The 17,169-nt window shown below is 38.1% G+C and overlaps 1 protein-coding gene across 1 annotated transcript in view; it reads left to right on the forward strand.

The window, feature by feature from the left end:
• Positions 1-1,538: 1,538 nt before the first annotated feature.
• EIF3H (eukaryotic translation initiation factor 3 subunit H) overlaps positions 1,539-17,169 on the forward strand; it is an 86,327-nt gene continuing 70,696 nt past the window's right edge. The window contains exon 1 of the mRNA XM_007188799.2: positions 1,539-1,699. Within this exon, the coding sequence (XP_007188861.1) occupies positions 1,568-1,699 (132 nt within the window). The 5' untranslated portion in view covers positions 1,539-1,567. The remainder of the gene's footprint in view (positions 1,700-17,169) is intronic.

The following is a 17,169-nucleotide window of genomic DNA, read 5'->3' on the forward strand; positions in this document are numbered from 1 at the left end:
CCCAAAAGAAGTCTGGATTTTGAATACATTTTTAATATGGAGCTTACAGAAGTTTCCAATGAATCAGGGGTAGGGTGTGAAGGAAACAGAGGAGTCAAAGGTGGCCCCAAAGGCTTTGTTCTTATCAACTAGAAGAATAACACTGTCATCAAATGACAGGGGGAAGACTGTGGGAAGAACATTTTTTTCGAGGGGAGGTGGTATTTGGAGCTCAATTTTTGAAAGGTTAAGTTGGAGGTGCTTGTGGGACATTTAAGTGGAGATGTTGAATAGACAGATGGATATGCTGGTGTGGAGTTCAGTGGAGAGGTCTGGGGAAATATAAATTTGGGAATCATCAGCATTGCATGATGAGCCTTGAGATAGGGAGTAAAGATAAGGGAATGAAGATGTACAAGGACTGAACACTGCTGCTGTTCTTAAATTAAATTAATTAAAATAAATTAAAATTTAATTTTAATTTTAAAATTAGGGAAGGGTAAAGAAATCAGCAATGGTGACTGAGAAGAAAGGATCAGTCAGTGAGATAGGAAGGAAACTAGGAATCCAAGTGAAGGAATGTCATTGCTTCTAGACCCTTTCTAGTTAGGGTGATCATATTGATTTCCTATTTAAAATTCTACTTCATTCTCGCTCTCTTTCTCTCTCTCTGTATTTGTATCTTTTGGCTCTGGGCTATTTCATGCAGAGGGCCCACATACACTGTCTTTGTTCAGATTACAAGAACCCATGTAGTGTGTTTAGCATACATGACTGGAAAATCTTAGTGGGATATTTAAAAGGACAAAAATTGCAAAGAAATTTTAAACAAACTGCAATATGGCTCACCACTAATTAACAGAATGACGTTAGACAAATCACGTCTCAATTTCCTAACATGGGAGTTTGTATAGCTCTTCATAGTTTCCAAGATTGGAAATGGGGATTAATTTTAAAAATTATAAGTGAAAGCAATTTTTACGAATGGGACGCTACATAAATGCGAGCTATAATGCAGTTATGATCAACTGCCTTGTGGAGACGGACTAAACATAAAGTGCAAAACATTTTAAAAAGTCCATTTTTGGGGCTTCCCTGGTGGCGCAGTGGTTGAGAATCTGCCTGCCAATGCAGGGGACACGGGTTCGAGCCCTGGTCTGGGAAGATCCCACATGCCACAGAGCAACTGGGCCCATGAGCCACAATTACCGAGCCTGCGCGTCTGGAGCCTGTGCTCCGCAACAAGAGAGGCCGCGATAGTGAGAGGCCCGCGCACCGCAATGAAGAGTGGCCCCCGCTTGCCGCAACTAGAGAAAGCCCTCGCACAGAAACTTAGACCCAACACAGCTAAAAAAAAAGTCCATTTTTGCCTTTCTGAAAGCTTTCTGTAAGTCGCAAACGCACAACGCGCATGTGCAGAGAATTCTATTGCCGAAGGTGACTGGGCGTGAGAAAGGAGGCGGGGCCTCCCCCGGCCTTTCCTAAGAGCTCCGCCTCTCGAACGCCAGACTGCGTCTCACGTTACGTGAAGCTTGTACTTCCGCTTCCGGCTATTCACGTTTCTTTCTTTTCCTGTCCGGCTGGAAAGATGGCGTCCCGCAAAGAAGGCACCGGCTCTGCTGCCACCTCTTCCAGCTCCACCACCGGCGCTGCAGGGAAAGGCAAAGGCAAAGGGGGGTCCGGAGATTCAGCCGTGAAGCAAGTGCAGATAGATGGCTTGGTGAGTGGGGTTCCGTCTCCCCAGGCCCACGTGGGGAGCTCAGTTCCCAGCCCGGTTCCGCCAGACGTGCTTTCCGGCAGCCTCCCCTCTGGGCTTGCTGAGGCTGGGCCAAGGTTTTTCCCTAAAACCTTTCTTTATCTTCACTTTCTGCTCGGGAGACGCGGCCGCCTTCTCTGCCATCTGATGGGGGAAGTGAGGGCTGAGAAAGGGGACCTAGGCTAGGGTGTGTGTGTGACAGATTCTTGGGGTATTGTTTTGAGATGCCTGGGAGAGGGTATTTGGAGAATGACTCTTCTGGGAGACAAGTAGGTGACGGAGATGTCGAAAAGGATCTAGGACTCTAGGGCTTTTGGAAGGGGAGAGTAAACTTTATTGCTTCCCTGCTGGGATCTGACACCTGCAACTTCACAAGTGGAGATTTACTTTGTAGCCACTTTTGAGCCTGTGGTTCAGCGCTTACCTGAAACCGCGTAGTTGGAATAAATATCTTTTATGTTGGCTTCTCCTTTCCCTATCTGTGAACATTGGAGTGCCTCAGGATTTGGGTTTAGGCTTCCTTCCACCTGGTCTCTGCTTGACAAAGTAGATGAAAGCACAACTCTGGAGTCAGACTGCTTGGGTTGGCATCCAGCTCTAAAATTACCTGAATGACATTGGGCATGTTACTTAATCTCTTTGTGCTTGGTAAATTAAATGGTAAAACGTGTTACCATTTAATTTTAGCTGCTGCTGTTATGATTTGTAGAAGTTACAGTGGTAGACTTTCTTTAAGGCCCCTTTTCAAAGCTTTAAATATTATTTGTATTTTGATAACTCCTAGATTTATATTTCTTGCCAGACTTGGTTCTTGAATGCCACTCTTATATATCCAACTGCCTGCTTGCTATCACTGTTTGGATATCTCATAGGTACTTCAAGTTTAACGTGTCCAAAATAAAATTATTGACTCTCCCTCTCCTTCTTCTCTCCCACTCATTAATCTTACCTCAGTCTCTCCCATCTTAATAAATGGAACTACTATCTCTCCATTTGAAAAAGTCAAAACCTAGGGATTAATGTATGCATGTTCTTTTTTTTACCCTCAGCATACAGTCCCTCAGCAAATTCTATTTGTTTCACCTTCAAAATATATCAAATTCATCTGCTTCTCATCTCTATGCCTCCAACCACATCTACTTACAATAAAATACAGACTTCTTATACAGACTTCAGGGTCCTGCTACTCTTGTTTCTTTCTTCAAACTCACCTCATACTTTCTTCTAGGCTTCAGTCACAATGAGCTTTCAGAGTTTTGTTTTCTCGGCCTGAAATACTCTCTCAAATATTTTTCCTTCTCCGTGGCTTCTTTTGAGCCTTTAGGTATTGGCTTAAATGTCAGCATCTCAAGAAAGGCCTTGCCTAACAACCCGGTAAAAAATAGCCCCATCCCCATCACTCTTCATACATCACCTTTATTTCCTTCGTAGTATTTTCTACTGCCTGTAATTGTCTTGTTTGCTTTCTTGTTTGTCTCCCCAACTAGAATGTAAGCTACTGAGGGCAGGCAGGGATTATGGTTTTACACCTGTTCCCAAACTGAATAGGTTAATTGACATAGATAGGATAAACTGATGAATTTTGTACTGTTCCTGTTTCATGTCCCGATATCTTCTTTTATAAAGATTATATTAACGGCATCTTGACTTGTTTTCTTAGCCTGCATACTTTTATTAAAACATTCACTTAATGTGAACGTTCAGACCTTGTTAACTTTCCTCTTGAAATGTTTTTTTTTTTTCCCTCCTGGCCGCATTGCACAGCATGTGGGATCTTAGTTCCCCCAACCAGGGATTGAACCTGTGCCCCCTGCAGTGGGAGCTCAGAGTCTTAACCACTGGACTGCCAGGGAAGTCCCTTGAAATGTTTTTAGTGACTTTGCAATGAATTCAAGGCCCACCAAGATGTTGTCCTTGCTTTTGTGTTCACATTTATTTGCTACTATTTCTAAGCTTCTACGTAGGAACGGTTCATTCCAGCCACACAGGACAAATTTGGTTAGCCTCATGATTAATCACATTTGTTTCCAGTGTCTTGGTAATGGCCAAGGCCAATTTTTCTTCTTTTTTTCTTGAGCCTTTCCTTTCTCAGCTTTAGTCCTGTTTCATCAATTTTTTCTGTATCTTTAATGTTACCTTTCTCTTAACATGTGACCATTGTCAGACTTTCCCATATTAAAATGTTCAGCCCTGTCTCCTTTTGCTTAGTACTTTGTGTTCATTTTTTAGTCCCCACTTTTTTCCTTGAAGTCAGTGGTTAAAGAATTTGTATATATTCGTGGTCTTCCATTCTTTTTTTAACTCACTGCTACTAGAATCTGCCATCACCAAGTCCCTGACTTAGTTTTTAAAAAGGTCATTGATAACATTATCAAAGAACTGTAAAAAAAAAAAAAAATCAGGATATATTATACATGCAAAATAGTGTCTGTAGTACATAATTTAAATAATCACAAAGTAAACATCCACTTACCTGGCATTTAACTTGAGAAATAGAACATTATGAGTATCTTTGAAGCCCCTTCCCCTGTTTCATCCTTTTCTCCCATCCCTTCTTCGAAACCTATAATCACTGTTGTGAGCTTTGTTTCAGTGATTTCTTCATTTTCTCTATAGCTTCACCACACAGAGTATTCCCAGTTTGTTTAGTTTGTTCTGTTTGTATTAATAAAAAATGAAATACTAATTAAATCATAGTATATGTTCGCCTGTGTCTTGAATCATATGTATGCGTATCTCATACCATGATTTTGAGATTATTCTGTTCTAGAGTGTGGAGCTATAATTCATTCATTTTCATTACTATATAGCATTTCATTGTATGACTAGAACGTAATTTTCCTCATCTAAATGTTAATGGACAGTTAGATGGCTTGTTTTCGTTGTGTGAAATGATATCTCTCAATTATCTTAATTGTGCATTTCAGTAGGCTTGTCAGTGTGTCTTTAGTTGTACATTGTGCAGTCAGTGCTCAGTATATCCTTGTAAAATGGATGAGTGAGTCTTCATTGTAGTCAAGTGGTCTCATTGTTCCTAGAGAAGATCAAGGTAATTCTTCCTATTGGACTTTTCATGTAAAACCCACCTTGTTCCCCCCAAACCAGGCTGAATCTTACCTTTCTTATGTACATTATACTTCTGATACTCAAAGTATGGTCCAAGGACCAGCAAGACAAGCAGAATTGGCCTCGCCTGGTAGCTTGTTAGAAATGAAGAAATACAGTATTTCGGAATTTTTCCTGATCTACTGTTGCAGGTAATTTATAGCATATTAACGTTTGAGTAGTACTGCTCTGGGCCACATTGATCTCTTCCTTTCTCTGAACTTCTTGTGGTGACAGCTTGTGTTGCTCATCTTGGTGTGTAATCATATGCTGCGAATGAAAGGTTTACTGTATATTAAGGAGAGTCAGGAGGAGTACTAGTAGGTATCCCTAAGTAAGGTAGTTTACCTGCCTTAGGTAGGCAAACCTAAGTCCATCTGACTTTTTCATCTCAGGTTGCTTCCAAGGTTTGGTTAACCCTGCAGACATCCTGGGCATTGTTTCTTTCCCTTAAGGCGAGAAAGCTTGTTGAAATCCATTTCCTTTTTTAAAAAAACTTCATGACAGTGCTTGCTTCCTGTGTTTATGGCATATACACCACTGGTGATGAGCTATATTAGTGTTGTTCCTTGTAGCTTTGTGGGGATGATTGAAGGAGCTTAGCATACATGGTATTTCACATGGAGATGATTTAATAAATAGCATTTCTGGACCTTAGTTTCTTCTGCTTTAATGTGAGGATAAGGCGTGGCCTTCCTACTGTAATAAATAAAAGCTTAACATGTAAAATTTCCTACTGATGTTTAATCATTGTCAATAACAGTTTTAGTAGCTGGGATTGATTTTAAGTTGGTATTAGTTACAGTGGGATTCCAAACTGGATGCCTGACCAAGTAAATGGAATATAATGAGAAATTTAAACTGTAGTTGTTGCAGTGTAGATGAAATGGCATATATCACTTCCCAAATGCCTGCTTTGACATTGAAAGGTGTAGGCCCAGTAAGTCTTTTACATCAGACTACTGGTTTTTTATCTTTTGCTTTCTTGTCACCTTTGGCTTCAACTAGCTCCTGTATAATTAGAAGTTCTGATCTTATTATCCAGGATTTCATAAGTTTATCCAGATATTTTAAGCCTTGGCAACGTTTTTCTGGGCCTTTAGCACCGGTATTGGGGAGAAAAGCCTCTATAAATCATTAGGCTTTGAAGAGGGTGTTTGCCAGTTCTTATTTTTGTGGTCAGATACTCTCACTTTTACTTTTACCAAGTCTCCTTTAGATAGTTTTTTAGATAAAATTTCCTGATTTCAGCACTACATGAAAACTTGGTTGCATTTGCTTTTCTCTGGGAAATTAGTTCATAATTTTGTTTTTGTAAAATACTTAAATTACGGTACTTGGATATTATTTCATTTGGCAGGATATGGGAAAATACACTTAAAGAGAAAATAACTTTATCTTTTCCTCCTGCAAACTACTGTTTGTAGAAGATTGTTCTATGGTTATCTCCTGTAAAGATTAGACTTGATAGCAAAGTATAGTATAATTTACATATCCATCTATTTGATGACAAACTGTACTTGTTTCATCAAAACCGAAGGGCTGAAGTGCGTACTGGTATATACCAGAGCCGTATTCTGGAGTTTTATTGATGTTGGTACCAAGCCCAAGCATACAAGAAAAAAAAAATGGATTTAGCAAAATAGTGGTAACTCAGTATTAACTTACTCAAAATATAAAACTTTTTTACTCTTTGAGTCTGAATATCAACTGTATTTTGGCATAAAATTTTAAGGATTTATTTTCCTCCCAAATAGTACCTAAATGCCACAGGTATTCATTGTATCTTGATGATTAATACGAAACATTTTTTTTTCTCAATACCTTTACCTTCTATCCCTGTCCCCAACTAGTTTCATTTGATATGAGTAGCAAATGTTTATCTATGGGATAGCAGTAATGTGCTAAAATTGGATGTTTTAGAGAACAAAAAATGGTATACATTCATAGTAAGAAAAATTTGGAGAAATATAAAAAACACAAAGGAAATTAGTTTATAAGCTCATAACTTGAGGGTGGGTACACTATTAAGAGTTCGGAATTTTCTCTTCTAGCGTTTCTCCAGTGCTTTAATAAATATCTATAGTTGAAGTTAATGGGTTAAAGGTGGTTGTGCACATTTTTAAGCATATTAAGCATGTTGCCAAACTGCTCTCCAGAACAGTTGTATAGTTCAGTGTGCTTTCCCACTTACAGAGTATAGAGTGCTGTTTCTTGACACCATTGCCACCTGAAAGTTATGGTTTCTAAAAATCTTAGTCTTTATTTTTAAAATTAAGTATGCATGTTAGTATGCTTGTTACAGTGATTCATCAATTCAGTAAATATTTCCTGTCTGATAGTGATAACACTCACAGATCTGCCCAAGTCACCCAGTCTTCTGGTATTATCTTTGATTGTTCCTTAGGGTTTCCCTTGGATTCTCTTAAAGTCACTTACTTAGTAGCTGTGGTCCTAGAATGCAGAAACTCCTTGGAAAAATCCTCATTACACAAAATGAAATCAAACTTTACAGCCTGACTTTTAAGATCCTCTTTACCTTTTGTTTGTAGCCTCCAAATGAGAGCTTGTAGATATACTGTTTTCAAGTTTGGTTTAAGGGTAGCCTTTAAATCAAAACCAAAATCTTTTTCTTTTGGGTAGAAGAAAACCCATTTTAGATTTTGTACAGAAATGCATAACCTTCAGTTTTGTTCTGAAGGACCTCTTGATAAAGAAGGTGAATAATCACCTCCCCCTGGGATTATTATGGTATAGTTTTTATGCTGGAAAGTTGAAGTGCTTTTAATTTATTAAACCTGTTTAATTAAACACAGCCATTTCTCTGGGTACGCATGGTACACAAATCAAAACGCAAAAAAGAGTAGGTAGTGAAAAGAAACTGTCACTTTCATTCCGATCTTCAACCACCCTCTTCTCAGGGGCAGTCAGTCACAGTTACTCTTTTTGAATGTTTCCTTCTGGACCTATTTTGGCAAGTATTGCCTCCTGTTAAGGAAGCAGAAACAAACTGTAATCGAAGCACCTAAAAATCACCTTAAGGCCTTCTAATTAAGCAGTGGTTCATGCTCCTGAATATAATAAACTTAAACTGTGTTGGGAAGCAGACAGCTCATAACAGCTTTGAAATTTTGTTTGTTTTGTGTTAGAGGGGAAATGAATTTTGTTCCAGCTAAGCCTTTTACTTTAGGAAAATTATCTTCTAGCTATATGTGGGAAAATTTGCTTATTGGTTATGTATATTGAGTTGGTAACGTAAAAATTTAATATTATAAGTTAAATATCCTTCTCAGTTAACATTTAATTGAAATTATACATTTGTATGTTTGATTGCATCATTGTACTTTCTGGTGACTAATTTTTATGATGAGAGCAGAGCTATTCTGTTGAATTTCTTGAGGCTGCGTTGTCCTTCTTCCCCTTTCCCCAACAATTAATAGTTGATTTAACTTTAAAACTGTGGACCATCAGTGAGCATTAGATTCAAGAGAATAATTACGAAATACGGTCTTTCAACTGCAATATTATAGAAGCAATATTGGTTAAGTGTATTGGAACATTGTAACTAATCCCATATGTGTCAGGAGCAAGATATCTTTTTTTTTTTTTTTTTATTGAAGTTACTTGAATTTCTTTCACATCAAAACTTAACAGCAGTGATGGAAATCCTACTTATTATGTGACTCAGCCAGTTATGAAATGGAACCCCATCCCACTTGAGCCATAAAATGTGTTAAACTTAAGGCTGATGCTGCTTTCTGTTTCTTTTTTTTTTTTTTTTTAAAGGATTTTCTTATTTATTTATTTTATTTATTTATTTATTTTTGGCTGTGTTGGGTCCTCGGTTCGTGCGAGGGCTTTCTCCAGTTGCGGCAAGCGGGGGCCACTCTTCATCGCGGTGCGGGGACCGCTCTTCATCGCGGTGCGCGGGCCTCTCTCCATCGCGGCCCCTCCCGTCGCGGGGCACAGGCTCCAGACGCGCAGGCTCAGCAATTGTGGCTCACGGGCCCAGCCGCTCCGCGGCATGTGGGATCTTCCCAGACCAGGGCTCGAACCCGTGTTCCCTGCATTAGCAGGCAGATTCTCAACCACTGCGCCACCAGGGAAGCCCTGCTTTCTGTTTCTTGAATTTACATTTTGGCAGTAACTACCTTCTTTGTTCAGTGTTAGAAAAAAATGATCCAGGCTTAAGCAAATAAGAAAACTGCCAAGTTCACAGATCAGTCCGTGAGAGAAGCCGGAATTAAACGAAAGTCTAGATATTGACTTTACAGAATACGCTAAGGGGAGATTCTGTGGCATTACAGGTTCTTTGAGACTAAAATTCTTCTACAGTAATAGCTGTTCTTTGACGGTGATTGAGAATTGTGAGAAGTTCAGGCTGTGGACCTTACTTCCCAGAATCTACAAAACTGGAACAAAGCCAGCTAGGAATCATGCATCCTGTCTGACCTCTTCTGTCTGGCTAGCAACTGGTGCAGTTTGGGCTTTACCTTTTTATTTCAGACTTTTAAGAAACTCTTGTAGTGGATCTAGTCTTTATTTTTAGCAAGGATAATGATGTTTTTAAGGAAACTTACATCCATCCATCCATACACATATACACAATATTTTGAATAAATCAGTTAATCAATTTACTCACACTCTTGACTTTTTAATGCAGATTAAAAAAATCTTGTCCTGAAACCCTGTGGTACTGGTTGTTCTAAGAGATAGCTCTAGGTACAGATGCCTGATAAGTCTTAACAGAAATGGAAATTTGGCGTTAGGTGGCTGATTTTTAATAAGTCATATTTATAGCTTATAAGACTGAAAAAAATCTCTGAGGAATAGACTCTGAACATTCTGAGGAGACAAGGGTAAGTGCCATGAGGGTATCTGGCATAGTCTAGTCACTCACTAAAAAAAACTTTTGTGGGATAGATAGATGGATGGATGAATGAAAGAGATCAGGTAAAATATTTATTGTAAAATAGTAGTTGTAATAGTAGCTAACGTTTATTGAGGCTTTACTAGGCACAGTATGATAGGTACTTTGGGTGGGTTATTTTTTAATCCTTGTTAACTATGCTGCGAGAATAGGTACTGACTGATTTATCTCCATAGGAGGTAGGTGGTAAGGTAACCTGCTTAAGCCGGCGCTCAAGCTTAATTTTGAATTCTAGTGCCCAGACCAAACTATGCTATATGGTTTTCCTGTTTGTACAGACCAGAGGTTCACATTTGTGTGTACTTGTAAGAATTAATTTTAAGCTTTTACTAAAGTTTTCTCTCTCACTTGAACGTTATTTTTTTTCCACAAAGATAAAGATTAATTCTAGAGTTACTGTGTACTAGACAACAAATGGAAGACAGCAAATCAAGGTTTGCATGTTGGGGCTTCAGCTGGGCTCGCTCATTCGATACATGATTTACTGTCTTACCTCTGTCTTACAGAGCATGTGATTCAAAGTGGAGTTCTGCTGCTGGAATGAGTTTGTTTTTACCCTTCTTAAAAATACAGAGTTCAGAATAGAATCAAAACTAAGAGAATAGTGGTCTGAGCCCAGCAAGTGCCTGTCCTCTCCTGTAGCAAGTGGGGGTTGGGGGGAAGCTATGGGTTTGATAGCCACACAGTTTAGAGTTCACATCTATTGAGATAATGTTATATTTTGAGAGACTTCGTTATCAGTGACATAAATTAGGAAGTGTTTGATTATAAACTCTCAATGTTCCACTCCTGGAGTTGGGAGAGAACGGTACCTGCCTAACGTTACAGGTTCTATAAACCAGTGCTGATTAAGTGTGAACTGTTACTGGTCTGCCTGAGACAAGCACAGGATTCAGACTGAGTCTTTAGAAACTTTGACAGCAGTTTAATATTGCTTGGTAGCCAAGCGTGTGACCTCTGGGCTTGTGTTCTCTATGTCTTTAAAAATATGTTTTCACTTTCTAGTAAGTAATTTTTATTCTTTGACTAAAATATTGGTCTGTGGTGGACGGGAGGAAAATGAGTTCTTTGCTGCTTGTAGTTTGAGAAGCACTGTTATAAATGATTTTTATGCCTATTTTAGATAATAGCGTCTTCCTATAACCAGAGTCTAATAATATTTAGTAGAACCTACCTAAAATAATATTGTGGTCACTAAATACCACTACTTTTACTTTTTTTATTATCAGGTTTAATGGTAAAACATTTTAATAATGTCAACATTTCTTATCTGTGAACTCTAACAGATGAACAAATAGATTCAGTGTTTGTTTACCCCAGGTGCACAGTGCAGGTTGCAACCTCAGAGCAGTCCTTACGAGCTCAGCTTTATAAAAGAAGGTTAAAAATGATAGATGGTATAGTTCTAACAATTTGGAACTACTTAGGTCCCAAATCATTTGAACTGGGCTTTCAGCAGATCCTTTTTATGTGTAGTACAGAGACAGTGGGAAACCTGCTGCTTTTCCTGGTGAAGATTTATTGCCATAAGTTTGCACAAAGTTTGAATTGATATTTTGCTGATTTATAATTGGCTTAGGTTAGGCTTCTCTTAAACAGATCTCTCCGCTTGTTGAAAACCAGTCTATGTATCTAGAAGTTACCTCTTTCACCTTGATGGTGTGTACATAGGCATATTTTCTGGTAATTTTTGTATGTGTGCAGTGACATCTGTGAATTGAGTTGAAGAGTAACCGTATCAACAAGAGATTAAAATTTAAAGTCAGCAGGTGCTCAGGCTTATAGTGTGTGGATTTTTTCTTTTTCTTTTCCTTTCAGAGCCACTTAACCATGCTTCATTCAGTCCATATTTTTTTTTAATGTACCCCAAAGAACATGCTAAAATCAAGATATATTATGTCCACACCATTCTGTCAACTCAGGAGCACTGTCAAAAAAAGGAATTTAAATTAGTTTGTTCTTCTTTGTGCAACTCCATACAGTAAATTGCAGCGATTGCTGTATTTTAAAATCATTTCCCTTAATTGTTTCTTTATTTGATGTTTTTTGAATTAAAAACAAATACATGCTTATTAAGACTAAGTAAATAATACGAAGATTCATAGAAGAAAAGGTATGTCCTTCCACACCATTCTTGTTCATACAAACATAAATGCATAACTGCACGTATATAATACATTTTTATTACTATTTTTTAAAACTCTTTCTAACCCTTTGTGTGTCATGGGCCTCTGGGAATCTGGCAAATGCCATGGACCTTTTTTCCAAGAAAATGCCCTTAGTATGTAGACACAAAATATTGCATTTGATTTTAAGAGGTTCTTAGATCTCTTTAAGTTCATTTGTGACCTTCAGGTTTGAATGTTTGCTTTTAGGGTTTATAGACTTGGAGAAGTATACTTGTTAATGTAGAATTTTGGGTAGTGTGGATTTTTTTTTTAGCCATGTCTTTTTTTTGGGGGTGTGTGTTTGTTTGTAAACATGTAAACATCCAATTTCTGGTGAATTAGTTTTACGTAAACAGATTTTTCTAGGTAACTGAAATTGTCTATTAATTACCTAATTAATCTCATTAAATTCTAAAATACTTTAAAAGAAAAATTCTGAATGTTATACTTTGACTTCTAAAATAATACAGATTTATTTTTGATTTATTTTGATTTATTTTTGATTACTTAGGTTTATTATAAACTTGAGTTATTTTAAACTTGAGTTTATATATACACATACAAAATATAAATAATGTCAGAATATAGCAGTGGTTCTTAATCTAGTTCCTTGGGCCTTATAGCATTTCAGGGGATCTTTGAACTCTGAAATTGGGGATAAAATTTGGAGTGGGTACATATGAATTGTTTCTTCATCATATAGACATTTTAAAAGTACATACAGTTTTGGGGGGCTTCCCTGGTGGCGCAGTGGTTGAGAGTCTGCCTGCCAATGCAGGGGACACGGGTTCGAGCCCTGGTCTGGGAGGATCCCACATGCCGCGGAGCAGCTGGGCCCGTGAGCCACAATTACTGAGCCTGCGCGTCTGGAGCCTGTGCTCCGCAACGGGAGAGGCCGCGATAGAGAAAGGCCCGCGCACCGCGATGAAGAGTGGCCCCCGCTTGCCGCAGCTAGAGAAAGCCCTAGCACAGAAACGAAGACCCAACATAGCAACAATCAGTCAATCAATCAATCAATCAATAAATCTTTAAAAAAAAAAAGTACATACAGTTTTTTAAAGTTAAGGTATTATTTATACACAAAAAACCCCACTCACTTTAAATGTACAGTTTGATGAACTTTAGTAGTTGTAAATAATTATATAATGGGAACCACAATTATACAGTTATTTGTGACCTTCTGCTCTTGGTATCCTCCCCCTCACCTTGGCCCCAAGGCAACCACTTATCAGCTGTGGTTTTGCCTTTTCTAGAATTCCATATAAAGGAAGTCATATAGTACATAGCATTTTGTTGACTTCTTTCACTCAGTATAATGTTTTTGAGATTCCCTGTTGTTGTATTGATACTTTGTTCCTTTTTAGTGCTGGATAGTATTCCATAGAATGGATAGCCTATTGCAGTTGTTTATCCACCTGTGTTTGGTAGACTTTTGGGTTGCTTCCAGGTTTTGGCTATTATGAATAGTGCTACTGTGAACATTTGTGAACATATCTTTGTGTGAATATGTTTTTATTCTTCTTGGGTAAATTCTGAGGAGTAGGAATTTGGATCATGTAGTAAGTTTATATTTAACTATACAATATTGCAATTACTGTTTTCTATCTTTCCACCAACAATTTTCATGGAGCTCTAGCTTTTTGGAAAGGTCTTAGTTTCCACTTCCTTGAGTCAAACAAGTCAAGACCCCATCTGCTGACCCAGGACAGAGATTGGGCTGCAGACCAGTTCCTTGCCCTTGGGGATTGTATCTAGGTCTGACGTACCTTTGGATACTGCTGTGTTAACTCACAGGGTTAATGCTCTGGTCTGTGAGTTTTCTCTTATAGCTTGGTTGACTGTCTAGTTAAGCTTTTCAGAAATGCAGCTTATTCATCATTTCTACATGCACACAGGAGTAGAGGGGGTTGAGGTACTTCGTATTCGTATATTGCAAGGCCTGAAAGTTCTAGATTCAGTTCTTAAATTACTTTTTAACTTTGAACTTCATTAGAGTTGCTACCTTGATTAGAAGAATTTTGGGTGGTAACTTCGTAGATGTATGTTTACCAGGTAAAGATTAACCTTGACAGTGGTATTAGAAATATTGCTGATTATAAAAGCCATGGCAAACCTTTCCTGAAAGGATTTTATTAACATATTGTTTCATAATTCATCAACAAAAATGATATGAAATTGTTAGTTTTGAATTATGTAATAGTATCTTAGGATGTAACTGAGTCTGCTAGGAGATTGGGTTTATTATTTATATACCAGAGCTTTTGGTAAAAACATGAGAGTGTACTACTACTTCCACCCTACTGTTCATCTCTCTTTAGGCCTTTTTGTTCCCTTAAAATACAACTTGTATATTTTATGAAAAGCAAATATTAGTATTTTTTTGAACTAGTGTTTAAAACCCATAGTTGGCAAATATTCACTTCACTCAGCTCTTCGTAGGGCTGACTGCTTGTTCTTCAGCTCTCTGCTCAGGGGTCATCTCAGAGAGAGGCCTTTTCCAGATCAACCTAGCTAACAGCACATTTCTCTATTTTCTTCATAGTGCTTTTAACAATGTATAAGCATATTAATTTCTTAATTGTCATTCTAGAATAGTGGTTCTTAAACTGTGAGAATCCCCAGCACTCTTTTAGAGGGTGTCCGAGATCTAAACTATTTTCGTAATAATAACTATAAACATTATTTGTCACTTTCACCCTCATTCTTTCATGAGTGTTTAATGGAGGTTTTCAGATGCTACATGATGTGTTATGTAAAAGACTGAATGCAGAAGCAGATAGGGGAATCCAGTTGTCTTTTATTAAGCTAGACATTAATAGGATTTACAAAACTATAAAACAGTGTCATTCTCCTATCCTGGTTAAAATTTATTTTTGAAAAGGTAAATGTTTTACAGAAATGTGAAACAATGTCATTTTTGTATCCTGATTAAGTTTTTTGTTTTGGAAAGTAGTTATTTTTCATAAAAATGTAACTTAAGTTAGTTTGTGATGCATTTATTGTTTTAAGTGAATAAGGTATTTTGAACATTTTTTGGTTTGAATTTTCATATGTAAATATCAATATAAAAGTTCTTTGAGGTCCACAGTAGTTTTTTTTTTTTTTTAAACCCAGATTTATAGAATTGCCATTACATGATGCTTTTTTTTTTTAATTTAATTTAATTTAATTTATTTATGTTTGTCTGTGTTGGGTCTTCGTTTCTGTGCGAGGGCTTTCTCTAGTTGCGGCAAGCGGGGGCCACTCTTCATTGCGGTGCGCGGGCCTCTCACTATCGCGGCCTCTCTTGTTGCGGAGCACAGGCTCCAGACGCGCAGGCTCGGTAATTGTGGCTCATGGGCCCAGTTGCTCTGTGGCATGTGGGATCTTCCCAGACCAGGGCTCGAACCTGTGTCCCCTGCATTAGCAGGCAGATTCTCAACCACTGCGCCACCAGGGAAGCCCCACAGTAGTTTTTAAGAGTGTTAAAAGGGTCCTTTGATTAAAATATGTGAGAACTGATGTTCTAAAATATAAGCCCCATGAAAGTAAAGGCCTTATGTATTTGATTTAGTTTCATATTCACAGGGCCTGGCATTGCTATAACTGGCCTGTAGAAGTCACTCAGCAAATATCTGGGTGAATGGATTAATGAGTGAATGAAAGAAGCTGAAAATAACAGAATTCTGGTGATTCTGGGCAGGACTTCCAAGTTTTTCGGTAGTAACAGGTCTTTGTAGACATCATATTTGATAGAAAATTACTCCAATTCATCAGAAAGCATAATCTTTATTTTGGTCAGATTTAAATTGTTCCCTGGTATGGAACTGGAAGTTTCTGATGTGATTTTGATTAGAGATTCTGCTAAGTGTTCCTTTCCAGGAAGGATGGAAGATTTAACCCATCATGCTTATTAATTAACTCAAAGTTTAGGTTGATTGACTTCTGGTATAATTAATTTATTTAGATATTTTAGATTATTATTCATATTTTATCCTGTAGTATTGAGAATACTTTCTGTCTTGGAAGTTAAATTCTTTGTTGCTTTTAGCCTTTTGGGCAAAGTTAGGTTTTCATTTTTTTTTTTTAAATGCCAGACACTTAAAGAAATAGTATTTTGTTCATTAGAGATTAGAAACAGTCTGCTTTGCTTTTTCAAATTGTCTGCACTGAATAGTAAACAATAGTAGGAAAAAATGGTTCCTCTAGGGTACTTTCAGCAGACAGGAAGTCTGTTTACTGTCTTGCAGGTTGGGATTCTTTGGCAAGATTTGCCCATCCTGAGAACATGCAAACTTCAGAAAACTAGGAGATGGTTCTAGAGACTGCTGACCTAGTCCAAGAGCAGTACTTACTGTGCAGGGCATATCAAGGAGGTTAATAAGCATTTAGACTCAGAATATGACAATGTTAGGGAGGTGTAGAAGAATATGGTAATTTCAGATTCTGCTGGCCAGTTTGTTTCTGTCCCGTAAGGCATAATTTGTAGAAGAATCTTCACTTACCTGCTAATTTATAGGATAAAGGAACCTGGTCGGCACTAGTTCATAAGTAGTCATAAATATGGGGTCAAACTATAAAGAGTAAGTTTTACTCTGCTGTAGACACGTGAACACTTCTCAGATGAACTGCTCACATTACCTTTCCTCTCATTTTTTTATTGTAGGGATCCTTCCAAGTAGGGCTTGAGCTTCTCTTTATGCTTTTATAAATAAAAGGTTCATTCTTGGGTCTGTATTTCTCAGTGTACTCACTTTTTAGCAACACAGGGAGTCTTAAAACAGGAAAGAAAACTTGTGGTTTAACCAGTTGAGTGCATTGCAATCACCTGAGAAGTTAGAACAAAAGGACTTCCCTGGTGGCGCAGTGGTTGAGAGTCCGCCTGCCAGTGCAGGGGACACGGGTTCAAGCCCTGGTCTGGGACGGTCCCACATGCCGCGGAGCAACTAAGCCCATGTACCACAACCACTGAGCCCTTATTCCACAACTACTGAGCCCGTGTGCCTAGAGCCCATGCTCCGTGACAAGAGAAGCCACCTCAATGAGAAGCCCGTGCACTGCAACAAAGAGTAGCCCCTGCTCCCCGCAACTAGAGAAAGCCTGCGCACAGCAACGAAGACCCAACACAGCCAAAAAAACAAAAACAAAAAAACCCACCTCATTAAAAAAAAACAGAACAAAAAAGGAAGGCTGGTCCATACCACCTCATTAAAAGTTAGAATGAAGTAGGATGTTAGAATCACCTGGAGAAT

Source organism: Balaenoptera acutorostrata, chromosome 17 (genome assembly GCF_949987535.1).
Source record: "Balaenoptera acutorostrata chromosome 17, mBalAcu1.1, whole genome shotgun sequence".
NCBI lineage: Eukaryota > Metazoa > Chordata > Mammalia > Artiodactyla > Balaenopteridae > Balaenoptera > Balaenoptera acutorostrata.